This window comes from Helicoverpa zea, chromosome 31 (genome assembly GCF_022581195.2).
Source record: "Helicoverpa zea isolate HzStark_Cry1AcR chromosome 31, ilHelZeax1.1, whole genome shotgun sequence".
Classification (NCBI taxonomy): domain Eukaryota; kingdom Metazoa; phylum Arthropoda; class Insecta; order Lepidoptera; family Noctuidae; genus Helicoverpa; species Helicoverpa zea.
The window spans coordinates 4871100-4897968 of NC_061482.1; the positions used below are offsets into that span (position 1 = coordinate 4871100).

Below are 26869 nucleotides of genomic sequence, written 5' to 3' on the forward strand. Positions count from 1 at the left end.
TATGTAACACTTCGAAATATCAGGTGTGTCGTTCATAATCACATTAAATCCTATGGCATATACTTTATAATATTCTATGGCGAATTGTAAAAAAAAATAACCTAATCCATTCAGTGGTTTAACCACAGGAGTCATTTTTCGTTTTTATAATTTACAACATCATGTGTAAAGCAGAGATAAAGTTAGGAGTATCGTATGTTTTGATCAGTTGACAGCTGTCAGTTTTCAAGGGAGAATTTCAGTTGTTTGTAATGACTGACTTTTATATGGTGTTCTAATTTTCGCACATTTTTATTCTATTTACTTTGTTTGAAAAATTCATTTTTTTATTTTTACGTATTTTTCTTTTTTCTTTGTGTTAATCGACATATATTAACCAGTATATTAACGCATTTCATTTAATGTGATTGTGAACGACACACCGATATAATCACTGTCATTTGTCTGACTAAAGCATTTCTTAACAAACATTCCAACTTGTAATTTCTTATTATTTATTTAAATATATAAAAAAGTATTTTGTTATATTACCTTAGAATGTATTTCTAAATAATATAATTATGTTAACTTAGTTATGCTGTTATTTTTACATGAGATAGGGAAGACAGTCTAGTATTGATGGCAATATTACACGTACTTATTTAATTAATGCTTACGTATTTTATTAGGTTTTAAGATGAAGTATTTAAAAGAAATATCCAAACTATGTGTTTGTGTTAATTTATGAATGTAAAAAATACTCAACATATTGTTAAACATTGATTTTCTCTGTCCTGGCTCTAACACTAAAATGGTGGTATAATGTAACTGCTTCGCAGTCATTACGGGTAGTCAGAAGCCAGTAAGTCTAACACCAGTCTAACCAAGGGGTATTGGGTTGCCCGGGTAACTGGGTTGAGGAGATCAGATAGGGCAGTCGCTCCTTGTAAAGCACTGGTACTCAGCTACATCAGGTAAGATTGGAAGCCGACCCCAACATAGATTCAAAAAAGGCTCGGAGGATGATGAATGTAACTGCTGCTTGCACCTTCGCTTGCAATTTTCGATTAAAAGTAAATTTTATTTAGGGCCGATTTTTATATTTCGGATAACTTTTATGTGAAGAATATGTTTGATATTCTGACAGCTTTTGGGTAGAAAATATGTCAACTCGCTATATTTGTTTGTTGGACAGGAATGCATGTTTAAAATTCCACCCTTAGTGAACGTTGGTGCAAACTTTTATAGAGTTGGGTAAAATTAATTTGTTTCTTTTTTTTTTAATAAAGAATTGAGCACTTGCATGCAATATCCAAAGCCATTTTGCACAATATATTTTCAAGCTTCGCAATCCATTATCGAATATGAAATACCTGATTTGTCAATTTTGCTTAGCCCTTTTATAAAGCTTTATTTTATTATTGTTAAATTGTAACAGATTTATGAGAGACATATATTTTAATTAATATAATACCCAGAGTTAGTATTTCACCATTACACATGATGATCCCAAATAATTCCTATCCGTAAGACTACTATGGATAGTTTTAGTTATCGTTATTATTGATATACATATTTTATGTGTTGTGACTATATCATTTATTAACCAACTACATACTGGCAGCTACTATGACAAGGTTCTGTATTGTGTACAATAATCGGCAATTTATTTTACATTGTCATAAAGGTACTTGCAATCAAGGATTTACCAGATAAGAATAAAAATGTTTTTTATATCAATAGTGTGTATAGGTACATTATTTCGTAAATGTAATTAAATTGTATTATTTCACGTTCAGTTAACCATCACAGTATACAAGTGTATACCTATCATTCATGACCCAATATATTCCTGTAGTTATAATAACTAAACGATTGTGCAATGAACAACGCCTAAACAATAAAACAGCTAACATAAAGCAATGTATAGGAATAAACTAAACCTACATTTTTTACTTTTATATAATTGACTAATATAATAAAGATATTTGACTTGTAAATTTTATAGGCAGCTTTATGAGATTTTGTTTGCTCAATGTCTTTCCTGCATATAAGATTAATAGAATTGTAATAATAAAAATAGTATCGCATTGAGGTAAAAATGAGAAAAAAACACAAGTTAATTATCCTGATGCCGATGACGTGTGTTATAGATATGTTTTTGAAAAAATAATGTTCCCTGTTTACGCATAGTCAATTGAATACCCGGGAATATTCCTGCACCATGTTACAAGTAATGGAAGCAAACATGGGAGCGTCATCACAGCACGCTGTGAGCGCTTAACGATCACTAATTTTTTACACTTTACTCGTGACTTTTAAGTATTTTCATATTGTGTATTGGAAAATAAAGATAATCTTGTATTCCATTTTTTATTACAAATAAAGACTTGTAACTCAATTTTTGTTGTTTCCTTTAATATGTTAACACTACACGCCTGGGCCCCGATTCTCCTAATTTTACTTAAGCGTCATACGATTCACGTTCGACTCGATTCGAAGCGTATGTGGCATTCCGCTATTTTTTCTTTGAAACAAACGTTTTTATCCTTTTCTGTCATTCAATAATGAATCATTTTGTCTGCAAATGATTTACGATTGCAAAATAATTGTACAGCAAACTACCGTATGGATCAAAATCACCAAAATAGCAGACCAATCGCACACCAATCAAATGTCAATCGAATACGATTGGTCTTTTATTAGTAGCAGAATGTCCGATATGGTTAAAACTGCTATTGCGATCATATTGCGATTCGATTTCTACTCGATTTTGACATTACACCGATAAATAAATAGTTCATTCGACTACTAAGCCGGCTTTTCACTACGGGATATTATATTACATCCCGCGATTGCTGTTCACACTGTATCTATACTAATATTATAAAGAGGAAAACTTTGTTTGTTTGTTTGGTTGTAATGAATAGGCTCAAAAACTACTGGACCGTTTTTAAAAATTCTTTCACCATTCGAAAGCTACATTATCCACGAGTAACATAGGCTATATTTTATCCCGGTGCGGGCAGTAGTTACCACGGGATGCGGGTGAAACCGCGTGAAAACGGCTAGTAATATATATTTTAGAAAAGTTCAGCTTCGGTCGCCACCGTGTCATCACGTTTTGTTTGCATTCTGAAATGGATCATAATATGGAGATTGTTTTGCTTGATTCCTAGCGTAGTTCATCAGATGATGATGATGATGCTGTATTCGATTTACATGTATCATTATTAAGAAATAATAAACGATTATATCCCATAGTGAAAATCCGGCTTCAACTTCCACAATACATCTCTCTAAAATATATCCTAAATCTCTCTAAAGACACAAAATGTCTCATTCATTAATATTATGCATGCGAAACTAACTTTGTCCACCTTTGAACGTCGAAACTACTGGACCAATTAAACGAAATTTTCTTCAAGTAGTGGTCGAGTCTTGGAGCCTGAGAAAAGCTAAAAGCTACTTTTTGTCGGAGTGCAGGAAGATGGGAAATATTTTTAATACATAAGACCTGTTCTAGATATGGTATAATAATAATTCTTATACATTTGAGCGAAATCTTCGCAGGCCTCTTTTTGCACAGATAATATTGGAATATTCTCTTTAAATTCTTATCATTTTTAAAGGTCTCAATGAAACAATTTGTTGTTAGTCAATTAATATATTTATCTATACTTAGTTAAGGTAAAGCACCGTCATACATTATTTGTAATATATCATTAACATTCTAATATAATATTAATAATTATTTTTTATTAAATTAAAAATCAGGCACGAACACGGACTTGTGATGAAAATTGAATTTAGCTCTCAAGCCAGACTTTTGTACTTTGTAAAGAGATTATACAAAACTCGCAGAGTAGATTTCAGGTCGAGATTCACGATATCTGAAAAATAAGTACTTTTTTAGTACCAATAGAAATTAGAAGTGATATAAAGTTCTTGAAAATATGTAAAAATTCTGCCTACCTTCAGGTCTTGCTTTTGGCTTAGCGAGTCCAACATCTTGCATAAGTTCAAAAGCAAAAGACACATTGTGAACCTTTTGGTCAAAATCTTCTGGTATCAAGTGGAAGTCATATAAAGGCACAAAGAATCCCTCCAGCAGTCCCATCAAAAGGCACAAGTATACACCATCATGGAATTGTGTGTCCAAATCCATCACTTCAAGATTCACTTTGCTCAGGTGTTTGTTCACAAAAGTTATGAGTGACTTCTTCACTACCTGCAGTTTATCAGGAGCATGATCAAACAAGGCATCAAATGCATCCCTTTCACATTTCATTCCCAAGTCATCATAAGTGGTTGTGATAGTTTCAACAAAAGTTCTGAAATTATACAGCAAGGTATTAGTATTATTCACTGCCAACAAACAATCAATACATAATAGGAGTAGATGTACCTGTGAGACAGTTGATTTGGAGTATCCTTCTTCACAACAACAACATTGACACTGACATTTTCAGGAAGACGTACAGGAGCACGGAAGTGGCGTGCCAGGGCAACAAGCAAGTGCAGTATAGATACAACATTCTTTGAGTGAACAGAGTCCACACTCCATTTAGGGACCGGTTTGGATGTTCCAAACAGTACCTGTAAATAGTAAGTTTAAATAAACAGAAGAAATTATAGAAAACAGGTTATTCGTTAGTTCTGTGACGGAACATACCCGATTCACTGCTCTCAAAACAACAGCCAGCTTCTGGCGCTGCCCTTCTTCAGACTGTGTAACTTCAGGCACATCAAGTTTGGTGCCTGTCAGCATCTCAAGGAGTTTCTGCAGAACCTGACCATCATACAAGTCTTCACTGATGTCTTTAACAATTATTCTTTGAGTGGCAAGTTCATCATTGATCCAATCTATAAGTACTTGTACCAACTCTTTCACTCGAGGATCATCAAGAGATCTAGGCTCGATTATGGCTCTTTCTTCATTGTCATCTAAAACATTCAACACAGATGTTAATTTACATTGCAAAAACATACCTTTTCAGTATTTTTCCTGTTTGTTATTACATTGTTAGGTAGGATAACTAAGCCACGCCTAGGTGAGTCATATTATACTCATAATGTTAAGAAACCCCATAACAAGTCTATTTATACCCTCTATAGAACAATTAGATATTTTTTTTATTATAGATTATTTGTGCAGAAAATGGAGCAAGTAATATTTACTGAACTTCTATGAATCATAAACATATGGTGTAGTGTAACTTACGCAAGCTGTACTCCTCAGGTGGTATTTCTGGAGCAGTCGGGCTGCCTGGAGAGTCAATAGCAAACTTGCCTTCAGCCTGGACATCTTGAACTATTTGGACAAACCAAAACAAGAAGTTAAACTACTTACAAATTTATTTTTGAAAATAAGTTTTATTTATAGAATTTTAATACTGTTAACCACTTGGTTTCCTGAAGGTGTGTTATATGGCTTGTTTATTACTTAACTATGTATTCAATGAAATGTTCTGATAGTTTTGGTATGAGTAGATGACATTTTTGAGAAGTTATCAAAATGACTTCTACATTCATCTGTGTGATCAATGAGTACCCTGAGGGGCGAATATCCTTAGTAATTATCTTAATGAGTATTGAAACAGAGAGCGAACATCGACATAATCCTTGACCCTGCTACTGTTTATTGTACCAATTTCTGTGTTTCATGAATCACACAGAAACAAAAGACAAACATGATATCACTCCTTCGTGATATCACCACATACCTTCTTTTATGCGCTTCTTGCGACCAATGGTACCAATCTTGTCCCAGAACGATTCTTCTTTATCTTCCTTTTTAGGTAACACGGGAGTACGAGGGGATTTCGGGCGTGGTGACGACATCTCACTCTGCCTACCTAATAAAAATAAGGTCACAACCAATCAACACCTGAACACTAATCCTAAATTAGCACCTTTATTAGAGGATCTAAGTGAGTATTTGTAATGAGGCTTATTACAAAATGTATTAAACAAATCATAAATTAAGTCACAAAGGTGTTACCTTTATTTTTAACTCTGATGGAATAAAATCAAGGAAATGAAAACAAGACACACACAAGCAAAACTCACTCACTCACAAAACCTGTGCACAAAACTGACACCACAGATAACATATGCATAGAAGATAGACCAGAGACTAAATTGACTGAATTGCTGAATGAATGCACATGTTTAGTAGCGATTCTGCAAAAATATTGAATGCATCGTTATATCGAGTGTCATAGAAATTACTGTTCATAATATTAATATACTTAAATATAAATATCAACTCTACCAATAGTAGCAAGAAACTAAATGCCTAGGTACTTTATAAGTAGTGATTATTTCTTCAGGTTAAGGAAAAGTTATTGCAATACAATAAGAAAACCAGTATTGCGCCTACTCTTATTAATTTATGCACTCGAAATGTTCGTGGCTTAGTAACAGCCGCTCGTAAAAATACAAGATGGTAGTCTTGTCATGTGAATGATCCGGAAGGTGTGTTAAATTGGTGAAAGGTTGACAAATTCTTAATAAGGGGTTGTGTTTGCCTTCATTTATACTGGCAGAGATGTGAGTGCGGCTGTAACTCTTGAAATGTTTTGGTATATATTTTAATATATTACTTATTTAAAAGACATATAAATAATGTTTTAAATAATTTAGGTAAAACACAAGAAAAGGTGTTGTGTTACTTCTTCTCTTCTTAAAATCTATGAGGAAGACAACATAATATGTCAACAGTTGTAAGCAGACAAACTATTTGTCCATCGTCAGAATATACGTCAATACTAGTACCCAGCTACACCCAGTGTTGCCAACTTAGCTACTTTATAGCCAGATTTAGCAACTTTTTGATGTCAGACAGCTACAATTTTTTTAAACTTGTAGCTAAACTTTTTAGCTACTTTTTTTTGCAACTATTGATTATGATCTCGGATTATGATATATTTTTGTAAAAAAAATAAAAACAAAGTTATGGTAGTGGCATCCCCGACAAACAAAATTAGTATTAGCAATATACGATACGACTCACTTAAATCGGTGCGGAATAACTTTGGGGATTCCCTCTTTTGAGTGGTTTTGGCTTGTGAAGATTCCAGCTAAAATGGGTACTATGGAAAAATATTCCAAATCAAGCGCAGCTGAACCTTCTACATCTTCTTCTCATACATAATTAAGCAAAAGATTGTCTTCTTTTATTTGTTAATTAGGTATTCACAGTATTAAAGTTAAGTTGATTAAAGTTTATAGCTGATTTGTTAACTGCAGTGTTTTATTTCTTTAGTATTTTATTATTTCGGAATTCAGCTACTTCTAGCTAGTTTTTAGGGAGAAAAAAATACTCAATATAGCAACTTTCTCTTAAACTCCTAGCTACAAGCCTTTAGTAGCTGTTGGCAACACTGGCTACACCCACTTAGCCTGGAAGCCGAATTCACTATAGTTGGGAAAAGGCTAGTCAGATGATTAATTTATGCACTGACAAAGTTTTTTTAAAACTAACATTAAAAGCCTCAGAAGTTCAATAACTCAAACATGTTACGGAATCGCAGATTAGAAGAAATAACATGTAATCTATATATATGTAAGTCAAGAACGGCTGAACCGCAAAAGCTTAAAATTAAGGGATAGGTAATTTAAACCAGGGAGAACAACGTAGGATTATTTTTTCCACCATCTGATTAAGGGAAGCAGTTGTGTCTAGACGCGGGTGAAACCGCGGGAAAAAGTTATCATATTATTTCCAACTTTTTGCAGAATTGTGAATTCTCTATGGACTGGAAAACATTGCATGTGTCACTGTCTGACTGACCGAGTGGAAACTATAGTTGTTGTTAACCACAGAGTGCTATGTTATAATATCTAAGGACTGTGTGTAAATATAATAGGAATAAAAAAATACACCTAGTATTTCATACCCTAGTGCAAGTATTGATTTTTCATCGAGGTGCGCCGAGCGCCGAGGGAGGTAGTGTACTTTCTGAACTTCCAGTTACCTGGAGGCAGCTCACACTACTCGTGCGTTAAATAGGTTGGTGGAGTCATACCTAAAAATAGCTTCAAGATTGTATTGCATCACAGTGACCGATTGTAAGGAGCATTTATTAGCAGTTACCGTAGTGTTTAGTGTATTTCAGAAGGCACAATGGAGAAAGGTTGGAATCCGCCTCCATATGGGTGGGGTAACGCGCACACGACTCAGCCACCACCGGCCGCGCCTCCCAGCTACTCTCAAGCGGTTGGGGGTGTTGGACCTTCCAGCCCTTACACACCACAGTACCCACCATGTAAGTAGACCACCAGAATGTAACATTTTTAATTTTAATAATAACTTAATGGATAAATTATCATCTTCTTTACCTGTTTTGGAGTGTCAAATAATATTATTGTTCTTACATACAGCATATAACATTATGTTGGACTAGATTGGTGAATATAACTGGGTCACACCCAGGATAAACCTATTTATTTATAATTATATTCAATTACTCAATCTTAATATGCTTCACATCTAGGAATTGTATATCAAAATTTAGGATACCTAAGGTGACCCACTGACCTATTATTCCTTTTAAAAGTGTCTGAATAAAGGCTATGAAAATTGGTCATACAGGGTGAAATGTAATAAACATCAAATAATTATCTTTATTTTCCTATTAAGCTATAAACAAGAGAATGATAGCGTAACCTTGCATCACTGCAGTCGTAAAGATAAAATCACTAAGTTGACATTGATACTAATGTTGAATATGAATTCATACAGCTTGTAAAACCTCGCATCATCAGGTAAAATTAACATTCTGTCATAATTGATGAACTAGTTGTGTTAATATACTTAGTTATAGTTCGGCCATTCAGAGAATGCGTTCCTGACACGTCGCGATTGAACTGACGACGTAACTTTGCAATGGCGTTGCAGTTACGATAAAAATATTTTTGCTGGTTGTTTACCGTTTTAACAATTGAGGAGCATTAAAACAACATTATTATATCAATAATCAATGAATGTTATTACGTCGTCAGTTCAATCGCGACGTGTCAGGAACGCATTCTCTGAATGGCCGAACTATAGCGACTGGCCGCTCTTCTCCAAATTTGTGTTTTTGGGTGAATATATCAAATATTTATAATTTCCATATGTATTTTTTTTTTATTTTTAGAGAAGAATTTATTTACAAATAACTTTTTACATAAAGGGCTGGTTTTTATTTTGGTCAAAAAGTAAGCATTGCCACCTCTTGTGTAAGTGGCAATCTCTTGTGGCAATGGTGCTGCCAGCCTCTTGGGTACACTCCCAGTGGGCAGCGATGTGGAGTTTTTTGTAGCAATATTTTAAATATTTATAGTTGGTAACAACTTGGTTACATAGTAGGTAATAAGTTAGTTGTGAGTTGTATAGATATAATTTCATTATTAAGATTATGTAAAAAGTTATATTTAATTAATTAAATTCCTCTATATTGTTATTGAATACCAAAATAGGCAGGTAAATAAAAGTTTCTATCAAGGTGTTTACATGAAGACATTAAAGAAATAGAATGCAGAGAAGCTCATTGATATAAGACACAATAATTCAATTGTTTTGTGACACAATAATTCAATTGTACACAACGAATGATCGTGTCTAAATATTGATTGTTATTGGAGAAACACAGGTTTCAAATCATTTATTATTCAGCTTTGCATATTTTCCCTGTGCATTCACAAGACAAAGACGTGAGAATTCCAATCATTTCCACAGTAAACAATTTCTTCATCTTTCTGTTCATTAAAATAGTGTCACTGATAATACAAATTTTGCAAAATTGACTCATGTTAAATTATAATTATGCAAAATGTAGCTGGTTCTGTTAAAGTTGCTCAACAACATGGGAAGCAGATGTGTTATAATGATGTATTTGTAAAACTTCATAATGTTTTAAAATGTATATTTTGGCCTCATATGTAGCCTTGACCTAATATTTGAATGTCACGTCTGCATCTCTGTGTAGTTTTCTGAATTTAACTAAATAATAACTACCTACGTATATTGTATGTATAACTCTATTTTATTATCTTAGAATATTGTAAAACCATAAAAAAATTACGTGTTAATGACAATTTTAATTGATTGAATTAAAAACAGCAGACATGCTTTGCAGGATTCTAAATGGCAATCTGTTTCTATAAGAATCATAGTAAAGTGATTTAAAAACATAAATAAGTATTATGAATATTAAGTAGCGGAACATGCGAAGGCTAAGCACTAAGTTGCGTTCATAATGTAGACGCGACCTTCTCGCGAGATATTTTGTGGTTTGGCATTGAACAAGATGATTCAACACTTGATACTATGCCTGTGGAATATGTAGGTGTTTATGACCCGCTTACAATACATATTATTTATTTATTTATTTATACTTTATGTACAAAATAGGTACATTGGCGGACTTAATGCCTCAAGGCATTCTCTACCAGTCAACCATCGGGTTAAAGGGAGAGAATAAATAGGTAGTACAAAAGAAAAAGAGAAAGTCATGAATATATATGAATAACACAATACTTAAAAAAAAACATAATACAATACATAAATACTCAATACATAATAATATATATAAATATATACATTATACATACAACATAAAAATAAAATCAATAAAAGTGACGACGACTCAATTAGGTAAAGAGTTTAAATAATGATGGCGAACTTTACGCTTAAAGGAATACTTACTGGGTGCCTTTTTTATGTCAAGGGGAAGAGCGTTCCAGAGTTTAATTGCTGATACAGCAAAAGAATTAGCCATAAATCCGGTGCGGTGACATGGAATTTCGAGCAACAAATTCTCAGAGGAACGCAGGTTACGGCTATGTGAACTGCCCAATAACTTAAAATAATTTTGAAGATAATCAGGAGCACAGGGATCGGTAAGAATAGAGAAGAGCATACAGAGAGATCTAAGGGATCTTCTATAACGAATAGGCAGCCATTTAAGCTGAGAACGAAAAGAAATATGGAAATATATTGAAATAATAAATTTATTTCTAAGAAATTCCAATTAAAACAATGAGTAATCACTGCAATGATGACATTTTGCTGAAGCTATTATTAATTTAATTGTGACACATTCTGTAAACTTATTGTTTGTTTGCAGCTTCTGGACCTTCCATAGTGACGACAGTGGTGCCAGTGGGTCCCCACCCGACTCATATGATCTGCCCCAGCTGCCATGCTGAAATTGACACGGCTACTCAAACGAAACCTGGACTGATTGCTTACATTTCTGGAGCCATCATATTCCTTTTAGGGTGAGTAACAAAGGCAATTATCTGAAAAAACGGCAAGACATATTTGACTTGCGTAATCATTTAATTTATTTGGTTTGTTTCAGATGTTTTCTGGGATGTTGCCTCATCCCCTGCTGCATCGACAGTTGCATGGATGTGCATCACAAATGCCCTAACTGCGCAGCCTATCTAGGCCGGTACAGACGATAAACATCTCAAGCTGCAGTTTATGAAATGAAGAAAGAGGGGAAACCTTCAAAGATCTGTATCAGAATCCTCCATTACACCCTGCCTATTTTAATTAGCTTTTTTTAATATTATCGATGTTATTCCCATATGAAAGAAGACTTAAAAAAACTTGTTACATGGATAGAGGTGATATTACAGCGTATTATTCTCGTGAGCCAAGTCTAAAGCCGCGCGCGCTACTGCGATTTTTTATAACAAATGGCTGTTACCTGGATCTGGCATTTAGCGATTGTTTTATTGTTTTGTGCTGAAGAATACTTGGCTGCGAGATTGACTATGTAATCAGCATTTTCAAAGTATTTTGATACAAAATTCTACCATATGGGAATACCATCAGAATTTGTTGACGTAGTTAATGAAAATAATTTATGAGTTACGTGATTTTTTTTGTAATTTAAGTACAAGCCATGGTATGTTTTACGCAGTTTTTCTTTAGTGCCAAAATGGTCTTTCTCATGGCCCCATAGCATAATTCTCGTTTAACGTACACGATTTTAATAATATTCTAAATGTTTAACTGCCTGTAGGTATTCCTTTGCGCGTTACTGTATGTGCGGTACGGTGCAATTATTAAGTATATAATAATATATTTACATGTCTCTATTGACAGCACTATATATCATCACATTTGGAACTTAAAAACTGAAATTGGCTTTATGTATTGAATATTTAAAGTGGTATACGTAATTCTATAGTAGCAGTAGATATTAGGCGATATTTGTAATATTGAGAATCTACGTATATAAGTGTACTGAATGTGTCGATCTTGTTACCCAGTATTAATAAAGTGATCCACCTTCTCTTAACAGTTAGTGGTTAATTTGACTAGCCACTTAGATTTACTTAAATGATTTATCACATTTGGACTTCCCAGATAATTCAATATCTTTCGATGTTTTAGAAATACAAGGATCTAATAAGCATTAATTACATTTTAGTAATTTTTAATTTTGATAGAAGAAGATTCATATATGTAATATTATATGTACCTTATGGTTAGGGAAAACAATTGTTACCAACATTTATTAACATTAATGTTAGGCAAGTAAGTAGTATTTATATTAATTTGATTTGAATAATACTGTTGTTTTTATGCAGCTATATAATATTTAAAGCATAATAATTTAAGGTTGACAAAATGTGTTTTTGGTTACCTTGGCACGCCGGCTTAACTTAAATCTAGTTTTATTATGTATGAATAGGGAATACTATTGAGCTTGAAGTTTACAAAATGATTGTTGATTTACGTAAATATATTTACGTAATACGTCTCCTACTGCCGACAGCATTTAGCCGTAATGGCATCATAATGAATGTTCTTTACACCTTCATCACAATTTCCAGTGTTTAGGCATGTAATCTCGATTTATTTTAAGTACCTCTATGACAGCTACGTACAGTGATTTGATATTAATATATTGTATTTTGAAGATTCTCTTACAAGTATTTTCATAATTCGATAGGAATTAGGGAGCATGCTTCTGAGATACGAATACTATCTATATTTTAATGAAATTGATTTCTCTATTCAAGCATTTTACATTTTTATAAATATATTTAAAAGTAACAAAATTTCTTATACATATGATTTAAACACTATTTTCTTATGGAATTATTAATATTGTACTACATATATAAAAATATTTTTTTCTATGTAATAATTTTTGAATTACATACTTATAAAGAATGATGGTCTGTCTTAACAAAAAATAAATGTTTTATTGATGTCTAATTGCAGTATTATTACCAAAAATGATTTCTTTTTACCTATACCTATGTATTAACAAGATTCCAAGTTCCATGTTATTTTGCATAGTAGGTGCTCCCCAGACGATCAATATATTATTATGCGTTTGATGAAATGAAAGATTGCAGTGATTTTTTATTTACTTTTTGGTTTGACAGAGCAGGGCCGTACACATAAATGAAAAATGTGGTAAATTCACTCTTTATACCGGTCTATTAAACCTCCTTTCGACTCTACGAGCAGTTCTGCAATACCTTAGATTAAATAAATAAATATAAAAATTGGTTCAAGAACTTTATTAAACATTTTTTTAAATTAATATTTAGATGGACGGTCATAAGTGTTCGTATGATAGGTAGGTATCACTATCATACTTTCATTGGTTAACACTTAGAACAACTTCGGACTAATCTCTGGATCGGGATCAGGATAGTACTGAAGTAAGTCAGCGACAGGAGATTCTTGATCTTCGTAAAAGTCACATGCTAGGAGATATTCACGCTTTGAATAATCATCTCCTTTGCAGAACATTTCACCTAGGAACAAAAAAATCACAAGGAATACACAACAATATTACGTTAGTGAGTAAAATTGATAGTTAGGGTTAGCACCTTTTGAAAATTGCGCAACGATTTTTAGGCCTTTTATTTTTATTGTAATATTGCTCAATGTTATTGGAGCTTGTCGCCTTACCTTCAATGTCCATAATATGAACGGCACTCTTGGCTTCGAGGGCTCCCACGCAATAATGTTCTTCAGTTAAATCCGGATGCCAGTACATTATAGCATCTCTACAGGATGTACCAGCGATAGGAAGTAATATTCTGTCCTGATAAAACGCACTTTGTAGTAATTCTTATGAAATAATGTATTAATAATAGTATACTTATCCATTACCTTGCAAATTATTTTGTTGTTGACAATCGGTTCCTTTACTTCTCCAGTGCAGAAGAACTTGCGTTTCTTTCTCATTATTAATGTACTCACCTCCAAAACGGTCTTAATACTGTTGCCTAAAATTACACCAAATGAAGTAAAATTAGAGTGCAGTTATTATTTTTTTAAACGATTTGAATCCGCACTGCGATACGAGATCAAAATTATTATACATATGGCTAGCTTTTACGGGCACTTGGTGATACTGCTCACGGACGTAGATATTTATAGCTATGACAAGGGGGGTCCACCAGGTAAAAAAAACAGAGGACCTCCTGGACCGCTCCCCCCCCCCCCCCCGCTCTCCTTATATAAGTCATGATACTGCTTACCAGAATTTCTAGTTAATAATATGTTATGTCCCTTAAAATGTGTCTAAATATGCACGCAGGCATAGTTACCTTTTTCCCCGTTAATCGCTTCAAGTTCTCGCATGCCTCGAGCTTGCGTTTCTCTACTATTCTGTTGTTTCATGTAATTGGATAATCTATGCATCGCCTCGACGAATTCATCAATAGGTCCTGTCAATTTGAACGATTATTTTTTCTACGAAAAATACTAATATGATTTTTTACACTTTGCTTAGTAAACGCATTACCTACCTGTTCCGAAACTCGACCCATCCAAGTAATTTAGAAACTGATAGAATCTAAGCGCTTCGTCGGATTCTATTTCGTCCATAACAGGCCTCTAAAAATGTGCCAAATTTACCCATAATAAATTCGATAATTAGTTAGTTCAGTTATAGAATAGAATAAACGTTATATAGGTATAGAGTATAAAAATAATGATCTGACTGACTGACTGATCAATACACCTACAATAGGAACTAAGTAGGTACCTACGTGCTGGCTGAATGAAACACGTTCACTATGAAAGAACTGTTTGTATCAAACCGAAGGAAACATCTCACCGAACCGAAGTTAAGGAAATTAGCTTCCGCCTAGGGTTTCACATGCATCCCGAGGGAAATATTTTCCGCACTCGGATAGGAGAAATGCTAGGAGCATTTCTCAACTCTACAACAATTTTCAAGCAAATCGATTCAGCCGTTCTCAATATAAGTAGTGTTATGGATCTCTAGTTTCTAAGGCGGCTGCTATACCTACAATAACTTTGTGCAATGTTACGATAAAATATTGTGCAACTTAATTTAATTGCTTATATAGGAAGCAAACACATGTACACACAAATTTTCCGCTCCATGCCCCCACATCGGAGTAAAGCGAGTTTACTCTACTTGGCATCCAATCCAGCGATGAACGGGCTACCAGAACGGGATGCTGAAAAAGGAAATGAATGACATTAACAAATAAAAAGTATAAAATACAGGAATTATTTTTTTAATCTTTACCAAAGACGCCAACTTTGCGCTAGTGGTTTTTAAAAAAATCGCTGCGACACTAAAAAGTAACCAGACGCCTGCCATGGTGGAATGACTTCAACGAACAACTTGTATTATAAAACAGAAATTTATATCTTACTTAGATAACGCTTGTTAAATTGTGTAATTGGCACAGTTTTATTGCTTTATTTTAAACCAAGAATTTAATTGAAACATAAAAGCAAATATCAACGGTGCGTCTTATGTGAGCGATCTGGGGCCCGATTCTCCTAAGTTAATAATGTTAAAATTGAATAGAAATCGAATCGCAATATGATCTCAATAGCAGTTTTAACCATATCGGGCATTCTGCTACTAATATAAGACCAATCCCAAACATGCTTCAATCGTAATCGAGTCGTGATTGGATCGCAGTCGAATGTGAATCGTATGTCGCTTAAGTAAAATTAGGAGAATCGGGCCCCTGGGGCCCCTGGAGGCCGATTCTGCTAAGTTAATAATGTCAAAATTGGATCGCAATAGCAGTTTTAACTTTAGCTACTAAAATAAAACCAATCGTATTCCATTGACATTCGATTGGTTTGCGATTGGTCTGCCATTTGGTCTATACGGTAGTTCGCTCTACAATCATATTGCAATCGTAAATAATTTGCAGGCAATATGACTCATTTTTGCCCGGGTAACTGGGTTGAGGAGGTCAGATAGGCAGTCGCTTCTTGTAAAGCAATGAGGCCCGATTCTCCTAAGTTAATAATGTCAAAATTGAATAGAAATCGAATCGTAATATGATCGCAATAGCAGTTTTAACCATATCGGGCATTCTGCTACTAATATAAGACCAATCGTATTCCAACGACATTCGATTGGTTTGCGATTGGTCTGCTATTCTGGTGAAGGATAAAAACGTTTATTTCAAAGAAAAAATAGTGGAATGCCACACACGCTTCAATCGTAATCGAGTCGTGATTGGATCGCAGTCGAATGTGAATCGTATGTCGCTTAAGTAATATTAGGAGAAAGTCTGAAATCACCAACCCGCATTGAGCAAACGTGGTGATTAACGCTCAATCCTTCTCCGTGTGAGAGGAGGCCTGTGCCCAGCAGTGGGACGATAAAAAGGCTGTAACAGTTACAACAACAGTAACGTTCTACCTAGTACGCAGTACATAATAATATCAATGGGTCTACGCAGTTTCCAAAATCAGAGTTGGCAACACTGCATAAAAATGTCAAGCCGTCCATAGTCAAAGTCTGTCAAAGGAGCGAGCGAGTGACATGACATTCGCTCTGTGAACGGTCGCTTACTCGTGGTTGAAGTTAGAATAATTTTGTAAAAAGAAAATTATATTTTTGAATATTTTTTTCCTGTATTAAAACAGGTATCTGAGACAAATGTCTTGGTTATTCGGATATAGTTCGACGCCCCCGCCGCCGCCCGATGTGCCGCCTGCAGATCCTGGGGGCGCAGCCGCACCCCCAGTTAACCTGAGCAAGTCTGAAAAGAAAGCCATGGAGGCTTATCGGTTTGATTCTAGTGCCCTGGAAAGGGCTGCTCAAGCAGCTAGGGAACTAGAAAGATCAAGTAAGTAGTTATGATTCGAGCATTATCAATCACATTGCGCTATTGCATAATGCGACCGCATAACCTTACAGCGCGCCGCAAGGCCTACTTTAATTAAGATAAATTTGTTCAAATTATACTATTTACATCTTATCAATAAACATACAAAAATACACTGACATCCTAAAAAGAGAGACTTCTCTCTATGAACACGAAATTGTATACTTGATTTCAATTTTATAGGTTGGAATTATCTGAAACTCATCAACAAATTATGCATAGGAATGTAACAAATACGTTTAGGAAGTCGTTTTACTTAGCGTTAGATATAAGGAAGAAAGAGTTAGTTATTTCAAACTATTAAGTGGATTGATAAAGAATTTTTATTACTTTTTAAATGGGTTGATTTCATGCTAGTAAGAATCAAACAATAGCAACTTGCAATTTTTAAATAACCAAAAAGTGCACATTTCGTTTACTCTTCTTATTATGCATTTAAAAGACATTGTTCCATTGAAATTATGTTGAAATGTATAATCTTACAAGAAAAGTCAAACTATTATATTGTACAAAATGCTACATCAAAGTTACTCTATGTGAATTGCCTATTGGTTCACTGTTATGGAGAATGGTTTCTATAACAGAGATGTTATTTCTCCAGAACATTCAAAAGAAGCATTAGAACTCAGCAAGCTGCAAGAAAGTACCAAACAGTCAGAACAGATGGCAAAAATTAAAGAATACGAGGCTGCCATAGAACAATCGAAAGTAGAACAGAAGAGAATTGATTATGAAGAGCGCAGAAAAACATTACAGGTGAATATTTCATAGTACCTTCTCTATTTAGTATGAAAACATTAGTCAATACTTAAACACTGACAAATGTGCCATTGTGTGGTAATGTAAATAAATGTATTTCTTTGATATAATAGGAAGAAACAAAGCAACATCAAATGAGAGCACAGTATCAGGATCAGTTGGCTAAGAAGAGATATGAAGAACAATTGGTTCAACAGCAGCGCTCCCAAGAGGAGATCCTGAGAAAGTAAGTATTGTCATATGATAAACATTACCCGTCTTACCACAAAAACTTTTAAACGTCAGTTTAAGACTTGTCTAAAAAAATGACAAATTATGACGTTGACATATGGTTAATTTTGCAGCCACAATTTTTTTAGACAAGTGTAAAACAGGTGTTTTTGTAGTAAGGCCATGACAGCCTTACTACAAAAACTTAAACATCTGCTCAACACTTGTCTAAAAATATGTGGTTGCAAAACAGACTTTATTTCAGTGTCATAATCTGTCATATTTTAAAAGGTTTTATGGTGCAACAGTAAATTTTCAAAAACTTTGATATTTATATTGTCTATGAACTTGGGCCTAAGGTAACCTATACAATTTGTACTTTTTGTGGATTGGGGACTGGTCAATATGGTAACTTATGGTATTTTCTCATGGCATGACACTTTACAATACTTACTTTTAGGCAAGAGGAGAGCGTGGCCAAACAGGAGGCTCTACGACGAGCTACCATAGAACATGAAATGGAATTGCGCGAGAAGAACAAGCTCAAAGCAATTGAGGCTGAAGCCAGGGCCAGGGCTAAGGCAGATCGTGAGAACCGTGACATTACACTGGAGCAGATTAGATTGAAGGCAGCTGAAAATAGAACTACTATCCTTGAGAGTATTAAGTAAGTAATTCTGACTTAACTGGAGTGATAACTTTGTCAACTTGATGAATGATGATGTCATATTATAGTTCGGCCATTCAGAGAATGCGTTCCTGACACGTCGCGATTGAACTGACGACGTAACTTTGCAATGGCGTTGCAGTTACGATAAAAATATTTTTGCTGGTTGTTTACCGTTTTAACAATTGAGGAGCATTAAAACAACATTATTATATCAATAATCAATGAATGTAGTTACGTCGTCAGTTCAATCGCGACGTGTCAGGAACGCATTCTCTGAATGGCCGAACTATAGGAGATAGTATATTATAGTGCACAAGCATTTGTGCAGACACAGGTGCACTCACTATTCCTTCTCTCTCATAGCCCGATGGGACGGCAATCCGACACGACCGGAGAGAGATCAGGTGCAATACTGACATTAACTGTAATCAATCGAGTACAATGACTTCTAATGGGTTGGTGTATCAATCACCAACTTCCAGGCTCCGGCTGCTTTACGAAAGTTTCGAAAACCCGCAAAGCGATTTCGGTCTGACCTGGAAATCGAGCCAGAGACCTTGTGCTCAGCGGCCGCGCATGTGAAAGCTAGACCAACGAGGCAGTTAAAAGTTTGTCAACGTATATTAATGTTCAATCGCTAATCAATTAACAGGACTGCAGGCAGTGTAGTTGGTACTGGACTGAATGCTCTCGTCACTGATTGGGATAAAACATTAGCTGCAGCCGGTGGATTGTCATTGCTGGCTCTCGGAGTATACTCGGCTAAGGGCGCAACGTCTGTGGCTGCACGATTTATTGAAGCACGCATTGGTTAGTACCAATAATTGTTTGTTAATGCATTAACATAGGAACAGCCTGATATACTCATTCTATTCACGTTTTCTAGGCAAACCCACCCTTGTTAACGAAACATCTAGATTCTCCATATTAGAAGCAGTAAAGCATCCAATACTCACAATTTCAAAGGCAATAGCAAGTTTTAAAAAGCCAACAGATGCTTTAGCTGGCGTTGTACTTGCACCGACTCTTGAGCGACGGCTGCGTGATATTGCGATTGCTACTAAAAATACACGCATGAATAAAGGATTCTATAGAAACCTGCTTATGTATGGACCTCCTGGAACTGGTAAAACTTTATTCTCTAAGGTAAGCAAACAAACACATCAAAACTGTTTTTCCCCAAAGAGGTTGTATACTCAACAATTCGCTTGATACTTACAGAAACTGGCAAAGCACTCTGGAATGGAATATGCTATCCTGACTGGTGGCGATGTCGCTCCAATGGGAAAAGACGCAGTTGCAGCAATTCATAAAGTATTTGATTGGGCAAATACCAGCAATAAGGGTTAGTTTCCAAAAAGCCAGAAATATAATTTTTAGTATCAAGTGTCTTATCTTTTTATTTTTACAACTAAAATTTTACAGGAGTACTTCTCTTCATTGATGAAGCTGATGCATTTTTGAGGAAGCGTTCGTCAGAAAGAATTAGCGAAGATTTACGTGCAGCGCTCAATGCATTCCTTTACCGGACATCTGACCAAAGCAACCGCATCATGTTGGTGCTCGCATCTAACACACCTCAGCAATTCGATTCTGCCATCAATGATCGTTTGGACAAGATGATCGAGTTTGGATTGCCGGGAGTCGAGGAGCGTGAAAGATTGATTCGTCTTTACTTCGACACCTTTGTTCTTAAACCAGCATCAGAAGGGAAGAGGTAAATAAATTATCGATGAGCTTTTTGCCAGCGGGGCCACAAAATTGTGGCCACATTATTGCACAAAAATGTGGCACCCATCATCATCTTTCTCCTGCCCTTGTCCTCGCCCATATTAATAATAATGATTGTTTTACAGGCGGTTGAGTGTGGACCAGTTTGACTACAGCGCTTTGTGTTCGACGCTGGCTGCCCGGACAGCCGGCATGTCTGGCCGAGCGCTCTCCAAACTGGGCGTGGCGTGGCAGGCAGCGGCCTACGCCTCCGACGACGGACGCCTCACTGAACAGATGTGTATTGACATTTGTGATGATGCCGTCAGGGATCATCGCCAGAAGGTATGTTACACAAGATTACGACACCCAAACTACTCGCCTTTGGAACATATTCATTAATCAATTTATTGTTCACAGATGGAGTGGCTATCGTCGGAAGAGAAATCTCGAAGCATGATGCCTTACCTTTTGGACTTGCCGCCTCTCGACACAGAGGCAGTACCTGAAATTGCTGCCAACAAGGATTCAGAACAGATAAAATCCAAAAATGCACAGAAAATTAAAGAGTTAGACTCGGAAAAGTGACACAGTGTCTCCCCTAATAACATTGTAGATTTAGCTAAAACCAACATAATATGTTCCAATTTCACAACAAATACAAACTGTGATACAATTCGAAAGTTCATATATGACTGTAAAAAAACAGAATCTAAAAAATATATTGATCTAAATGACAGTGACATGGAAGTCTTGCGAAAATTATCGCAGAAGAAAAAAGCAAGCACAAAAATGGAGCAAATTTGATTTAGTCGTAAATAATAATGTTTTAATTAGTATGCATGAAACATCATAATTTTATGTACTATTGTACTACATTATTTTCAAAGTGTACCAAGAAATATACATTTCTGTACTATTTTAAATATTGTTTGTCACTAGACCACCAAAAATGAAATTGCATTTAGTCGTAAATAATAATGTTTTAATTCATATGCATGGAACACCATAATTTTTACCGGTTGACAAATACATATATATCATTTTATCGCATTTAAAACAGCTCAACAGGATCTTTCAAAACTTATCAAGAAACATAGATTTTCCTACTATTTTAAATATTGTTTTATCAGTGTAACCACTAAACCACAAATGTACAAAGGGATTAAGGATTAAAATATTTGGTACAAAAATGTATGAAGTTTGTTCTAAAATTAATATAATAATATTGGATTTAATTATAGTATTGGAGACTATATAGATGTAGTGGGATGCTTGCAAGTGTACAACTTGTGGTTTGGCAATGTGTTATGTGACTTTCAATATAAGAGTTTTTGGTTTGTAACAAACTACATGGTTGTGTCATTCACAGTGAGATAGGCGGAAGGAAAATAAGACACTGTTGTTGGCAAATTCTTGAAAACTTTATTGCAATGAAAGAGAGAAAAATGTAGTGCGCCATTGTTTTAAACCAAATATGTTTATTTTCAGCGAAAACTGTTTAGCTTATGCTATGTAGTTTGTTGTTATCGTTTTAGTCACAGTTATACTAGTAGTGGATATTAGAATATCGTTAACAAAAACATAGTGTTTTATTTTTTGTATTCATCCATTCCAGAAACGACAACTAGAAATGTATACATTAACGCTATATAAAGACAACAGGATAGCTAACACTCATAAACTCGGTATAAACTATATTAACCTGTAAAATAGAGGAGCCTCTTCAAGAGACAGTCCTGTATACATAGAATCTGCTGTGCGTCAACAGGAGACGGGTTCAGTTTTCAGGAAAAGTTTGCGTAAAAGAGATTTTGTTAGTCACCAAGTTGCACAGAAAAGGTGAAACATCGGGCTAAGGAAGCTTGTGTATCTAGTACTTACAGAGGGTAGTCTGAGGGTAGAGGGTCGTGTGTTGTCTATCTCAAATAGAATTCTAAATGATCACTTGAAACTACACTTAATAAATAGCTTGCTCAAATGAATGTTTTACCTAAAGATATTATACCCATATTCAGTTAATAGATAAGCATAATCCTTTTAACATATTTTATCAAATAGGTACTCGACAGCAAAATTGCACCAAGATACTTGATAAGTGTTACACACAAAATATGAGACCAACAAGTAGCCAAAAGAGAAAAAGTAATATTTATCAAAATAAGAAATATTCGAATCGGAATCAGAACGAATTTTAACGTGCAGAGGAAGATTTAAGTAAATTAATTTAAAAGTATGCCTATAATCTTGACTACAAACTTGTAAAGTAAGTATTGACTTGATTTTCCCAAATATAATATTAAATATTGGTAGGTAAAAACATATGATGTATTTTGTCTCAGGCTCATCAGACTTGACACTCATAAGTTACGTAAAGGTATCTGGCACAGTTCTAATCACACTATGCCCTCATAATAAGAAAGACATGACGTATCATTAATTTAATGACTTAAAAACAATAACATCAAAAAATAAAAATTATTCATCTAATCAAATGAAGATAATTAAAGCATTAGAGTTGTTTGTTTAACTAAAACCAACGTCAATTCCTCAGGTTGTACGAAGGATTCTAAGATATTTAATTTCTATTGAGCCACATATACATTGGATAAATGCGATTATATATTAACCTTATCAACAGTTACAATTTAGATTCCACAAAAATATCTTATAATGTTTTATTTGATCGAATAAATCAGTTTGAAAACAGTTCAGAGACAGAAAAAGTGAATTTGCCCTAACCTTAACTATTACAATAACATGTAAGTCTACAAATAATGTCCAATAAAAGCGTTTTAATGAATAGATAATACATTTGACATAGCTTTTATTTATCACATAGTAAAAGATATTTTTACAAATTCATAAAATGTGCATTCTAGCTTCACTCTTATGTAAAATAATCTATAATATTAAACAATGTAGATATCTCATCAGTGTGCACCATTCTTAATGATAATAAACTATGGAACATATTTATGAATTCATCGAAAAAAGAAAAATGGAAAAGTAGCTACATTTTGTATTCAAAATAAATATATGCAAGTTATAATATTTTACATTTTTACATAGAATTACATTACATAGATCTGACATCATACAGCCACTTCCTTATTACATAATGAGGTTGATCTGTAGGCCATGATAAAACCACATGGCAGTTTAACATTCCATGAATATGGTCATAACATAAAAACTGGCTTTAGAGCCACATGGCGGTATCAGCTTTGTTTTAAATTTGTTATTCTACTATGTTTGAAATATAGAATCTGTCTTGCTGGTTTGAAAATAGACTGAAAATGGCCTCATTTGGTAATAGTCAATAAATTTCTGAACCTGATCAAGAGTAATTTAAAACAGATATTTTGGAGACATTCATTGACTTCTGTTTCCTGAGCAGCAAGATGTCTGGGCGGGAACTGCTTCGTCGTCTACCACCAACACTTGAGATGTTCTGTTTACGTCTGTTTGAGCGTTCTGCTCGTGCCTCTCAATCATAGTTCTTGTCAGATTGAAAAAGAGCTCCTCCACTCCTTGGTTCAGTTTAGCTGATGTGTAGAAATGTTGAGCACCAACCATGTTGGCATAGCTGTAGTAAATAAATATGTATATGAATAAAAGATACCATCCTTATTATCGCTTTGATTCTTGTAATGAAGTTGCCAATTATATTAGTAGTGTGAACATTAATGACTATATTAACTCCCACTTTGGATAGTTCCTAATATGTGAATGTGTTTCTTACCTCTCAGCTTCTTCGAGGGGAACTGTCCTTTCATGTTCCAAGTCTATTTTATTTCCAGCAATTGTCAGGACAATGTCAGAGCCTAACATCTTTTTCAATTCCTTCACCCAGTTTTTAACCTATAAAAATATTAATAAATGACTTTTAATCCCATTTAATTCAACTAAACTCAATTTTTCTAGTAATATCTACAGCAAATAGTGAGAACAAAGCAATAAATTGAAGTTTAATTCATAATAAGATGTAACTTAATATATTTTAGATTAATACAATTCTGAGTTTGAATTTATTCCATTATCAAAACATAATGATTCTGTGGTTAAGTAAATACTTTAAACAAGTGATAAGATATGAGATAGTACCTTTCCAAAGGAATCTTCGTCAGTAATGTCATACACAAGGATAGCTCCATTAGAATTGCGGTAGTATATGGGACCCAGTGCATGGAATTTTTCTTGACCGGCTGTATCCCAAATGGAGAGATTAACACGCTTACCATTAATATTTAGTCTCTTGTTTAAAAAGGTGGCCTGTAATGAAACAATGATCATCAGATTGTTAAGTGTTTCTTCTATAAAAATATTTTTGCTGGTTGTTTACCGTTTTAACAATTGAGGAGCATTAAAACAACATTATTATATCAATAATCAATGAATGTAGTTACGTCGTCAGTTCAATCGCGACGTGTCAGGAACGCATTCTCTGAATGGCCGAACTATAGTAGAATTCTGCAGTTGTGTTTTCATATTAAGATACTGTTTTGTACTTTGATAACTAGTGAAATCCGTACCTGCAGCGTAGTTAGATGTTTGTCGTTGAACTTGTCTTCAATGTATCGCAGTAACAGAGAAGTCTTTCCAACACATCCCTCTCCTAGTAAAACTACTTTGAAATTGTGAGTCCCGCTTGCCGCGGTAGCCATTATTATAATCTATTAGCTCTTTGAGAAACCTTGAAAAGTTGAACGCAAGCAAATTAAATTGTAGCTGTCGCAAGAAATACGTAATAGGTTTGTACACATACGCAAGCAATATATTAATTTACATCACAAACAAACAAACACTTATTTTTTTTCTATTAGAAATAATTTCAATGTTGTTTCTATAAACCACGTTGAATCGCTTAGTGATGGGACTTTTCAAGTAATACACAATTTATTCAAATCGTATTTTTCAACAAGTTTATAATGTCACTTCAGTTTTGTAATTTTGATCGAATTTGACAGCTGACAAAAAAATATGACGGCTGTCAAAAGTGGCACAGGCGATCATAGACAGGAGATTATCATAGACTTGATCTCACAATTTCTCTATAGGTAAAGTCTTTGCTCTATGTTTAATAAATAATAAATAGAACCATTCAAAATTCTTCATATTATAGTTTTTACCGAACGGTCCTTTACTTCTTAGTAGGTAAACTATATGACACTGAATCGAAGCCTAAAAACTAAGTTGCTTTAGCTTCTATACTAATAAATGGTGTCTTAATCGATTGTCGGCCACGGCCTTTATAATCAGGGGAATCATCTTTATAATCAGTAAAATTAGGGGAATCGTGTCGTGCGATTCCCCTAATTTGACTTAAGGGACATACGATTCACGTCCGACTGAGATCCACTCACGGCTCAATTACGATTGCACTGTATGTGGCATTCTTTTAAATATGATTCAGTAATGAATCATATTGTCTGCAAATTATTTACGATTGCAATATGATTGTTGAGCAAACTACCGTATATAGTATAGACCAAATGGCAGACCAATCGCAATCCAATTGAATGTCATTGGAATACGATTGGTCTCATATTAGTAGCAGAATGCCCGCTAAGGTTAAAACAGCTATTGCGATTCAATTTCTATTTAATTAGCACACCGGTCGTCAACCTTTTGTCAGGCAAGGGCCACTAGGTGAAAAATAAACTGAAGGTGGGAAGCACTTATTAATTATAGTTTCATTTTAGGTATAGGCTTGGTTTTTGGGGAAGGCCTATTTCTAGAATTGAACATCTTTAGAATTGACTGTAATGATGATGATGAAACAACCGTATAAAGCAAGAGCCGGGGCTGTTGCCCTTGCCAGGCCCCGTATCGTAAACCATGATAGCTGAACAGTTTTATACGAGTAGACATCTCCTACATACGCAACCAACCAAAAAAAAACATAATATATATGTAAAAAAGGAAAAGTAACTACTAGAAAGTAAGTGTAAGGCGCGAGCGAAGCTATTTTTTTATTAGATGAAAACCTTAAACCTTTTCACTTTTGGGAAGTTTTACAATACCCGTCCGTCGATGTGACATAGGTACAGCAAGTAGTTTCCACAAGACGCGGTTGCTGGGGAGCTTTCAACCAAATCGGTCCAGGCGTTTTTGCGTGAAAAAATGACAAACATGCACCCATACATTCTCACAAACTTTTTTACATTTATAATATTAGTAGGATTTATAATATTAGTAGGATGGGATGTTTGCGAGATGCTTGTTCTCTTCATCAAAAACATTGTGGCATTATGAATAAGTCATGCAAAACATTACTTATCTGGTAACATTACTTTATTTCGATTCTTCAATGAGGTACACAATTAAAATGATTACTTAGAATAGATTATTTTGTTACTGAAGTACAAAAAGTCTTAACTCGATCGACAC

At 34.5% G+C, this 26869-nt stretch overlaps 5 protein-coding genes across 6 annotated transcripts; 2 read left to right on the forward strand and 3 right to left on the reverse strand.

Moving 5' to 3' along the window:
* Positions 1-3630: 3630 nt before the first annotated feature.
* LOC124645376 (beta-parvin) lies at positions 3631-6111 on the reverse strand. The gene is made up of 7 exons (XM_047185179.1): positions 5984-6111; positions 5706-5837; positions 5204-5293; positions 4655-4926; positions 4388-4578; positions 3955-4313; positions 3631-3872 (listed from the first exon to the last, which is right to left on the reverse strand). Exons 2-7 carry the CDS (start codon positions 5821-5823, stop codon positions 3796-3798), a joined length of 1107 nt encoding a protein of 368 aa, XP_047041135.1. The 5' UTR covers positions 5824-5837; positions 5984-6111; the 3' UTR covers positions 3631-3795.
* Positions 6112-7747: 1636 nt separating this feature from the next.
* Positions 7748-13210, forward strand: LOC124645128 (LITAF domain-containing protein). Of its 2 annotated transcripts, none has more exons than XM_047184879.1 (4): positions 7748-7996; positions 8093-8252; positions 11097-11250; positions 11334-13210. In XM_047184879.1, exons 2-4 carry the CDS (start codon positions 8111-8113, stop codon positions 11437-11439), a joined length of 402 nt encoding a protein of 133 aa, XP_047040835.1. In that variant the 5' UTR covers positions 7748-7996; positions 8093-8110; the 3' UTR covers positions 11440-13210. The 2 variants fall into 2 exon arrangements, with proteins under 2 accessions (XP_047040835.1, XP_047040834.1); XM_047184878.1 differs by having other exon boundaries at positions 7749-7996; positions 8103-8252.
* A 296-nt stretch (positions 13211-13506) lies between these two features.
* LOC124645058 lies at positions 13507-15624 on the reverse strand. Its single transcript, XM_047184797.1, has 7 exons — positions 15516-15624; positions 15352-15444; positions 14764-14851; positions 14563-14682; positions 14123-14238; positions 13919-14054; positions 13507-13761 (listed from the first exon to the last, which is right to left on the reverse strand). Exons 1-7 carry the CDS (start codon positions 15588-15590, stop codon positions 13616-13618), a joined length of 774 nt encoding a protein of 257 aa, XP_047040753.1. The 5' UTR covers positions 15591-15624; the 3' UTR covers positions 13507-13615.
* A 1130-nt stretch (positions 15625-16754) lies between these two features.
* Positions 16755-22059, forward strand: LOC124644841 (ATPase family AAA domain-containing protein 3A homolog). Its single transcript, XM_047184449.1, has 10 exons — positions 16755-17088; positions 17729-17883; positions 18000-18112; positions 18557-18763; positions 19419-19576; positions 19653-19912; positions 19988-20111; positions 20192-20483; positions 20623-20821; positions 20897-22059. The coding sequence occupies exons 1-10, from the start codon at positions 16899-16901 to the stop codon at positions 21062-21064; spliced, it is 1866 nt and encodes a 621-aa protein (XP_047040405.1). The 5' UTR covers positions 16755-16898; the 3' UTR covers positions 21065-22059.
* LOC124644842 (ras-related protein Rab-21) lies at positions 21882-25445 on the reverse strand. Its single transcript, XM_047184450.1, has 4 exons — positions 25012-25445; positions 24584-24751; positions 24222-24340; positions 21882-24065 (listed from the first exon to the last, which is right to left on the reverse strand). Exons 1-4 carry the CDS (start codon positions 25141-25143, stop codon positions 23852-23854), a joined length of 633 nt encoding a protein of 210 aa, XP_047040406.1. The 5' UTR covers positions 25144-25445; the 3' UTR covers positions 21882-23851.
* Between the last annotated feature and the right edge of the window lie 1424 nt (positions 25446-26869).

Excerpts from the sequence above, each read along its gene's own strand:
- LOC124645128 (XM_047184879.1), top strand. The coding sequence starts at position 8,111 with ATGGAGAAAGGTTGGAATCCGCCTCCATATGGGTGGGGTAACGCGCAC. Across the intron at positions 8,253-11,096 it reads CACACCACAGTACCCACCAT|CTTCTGGACCTTCCATAGTG; the intron begins GTAAGTAGACCA and ends GTTTGTTTGCAG. Across the intron at positions 11,251-11,333 it reads GCCATCATATTCCTTTTAGG|ATGTTTTCTGGGATGTTGCC; the intron begins GTGAGTAACAAA and ends GGTTTGTTTCAG.
- LOC124645058 (XM_047184797.1), bottom strand. The coding sequence starts at position 15,590 with ATGGCAGGCGTCTGGTTACTTTTTAGTGTCGCAGCGATTTTTTTAAAA. Across the intron at positions 14,239-14,562 it reads AGCGATTAACGGGGAAAAAG|GCAACAGTATTAAGACCGTT; the intron begins GTAACTATGCCT and ends GTGTAATTTTAG. Across the intron at positions 13,762-13,918 it reads TCATATTATGGACATTGAAG|GTGAAATGTTCTGCAAAGGA; the intron begins GTAAGGCGACAA and ends TTTTGTTCCTAG.
- LOC124644842 (XM_047184450.1), bottom strand. The coding sequence starts at position 25,143 with ATGGCTACCGCGGCAAGCGGGACTCACAATTTCAAAGTAGTTTTACTA. Across the intron at positions 24,341-24,583 it reads ACGAAGATTCCTTTGGAAAG|GTTAAAAACTGGGTGAAGGA; the intron begins GTACTATCTCAT and ends ATATTTTTATAG. Across the intron at positions 24,066-24,221 it reads CCCCTCGAAGAAGCTGAGAG|CTATGCCAACATGGTTGGTG; the intron begins GTAAGAAACACA and ends TATTTACTACAG.
- LOC124645376 (XM_047185179.1), bottom strand. The coding sequence starts at position 5,823 with ATGTCGTCACCACGCCCGAAATCCCCTCGTACTCCCGTGTTACCTAAA. Across the intron at positions 5,294-5,705 it reads CAAGAAGCGCATAAAAGAAG|TTCAAGATGTCCAGGCTGAA; the intron begins GTATGTGGTGAT and ends TTGTCCAAATAG. Across the intron at positions 4,927-5,203 it reads ACCTGAGGAGTACAGCTTGC|ATGACAATGAAGAAAGAGCC; the intron begins GTAAGTTACACT and ends TGAATGTTTTAG.
- LOC124644841 (XM_047184449.1), top strand. The coding sequence starts at position 16,899 with ATGTCTTGGTTATTCGGATATAGTTCGACGCCCCCGCCGCCGCCCGAT. Across the intron at positions 19,913-19,987 it reads GTAAAACTTTATTCTCTAAG|AAACTGGCAAAGCACTCTGG; the intron begins GTAAGCAAACAA and ends TGATACTTACAG. Across the intron at positions 20,822-20,896 it reads TCAGGGATCATCGCCAGAAG|ATGGAGTGGCTATCGTCGGA; the intron begins GTATGTTACACA and ends TATTGTTCACAG.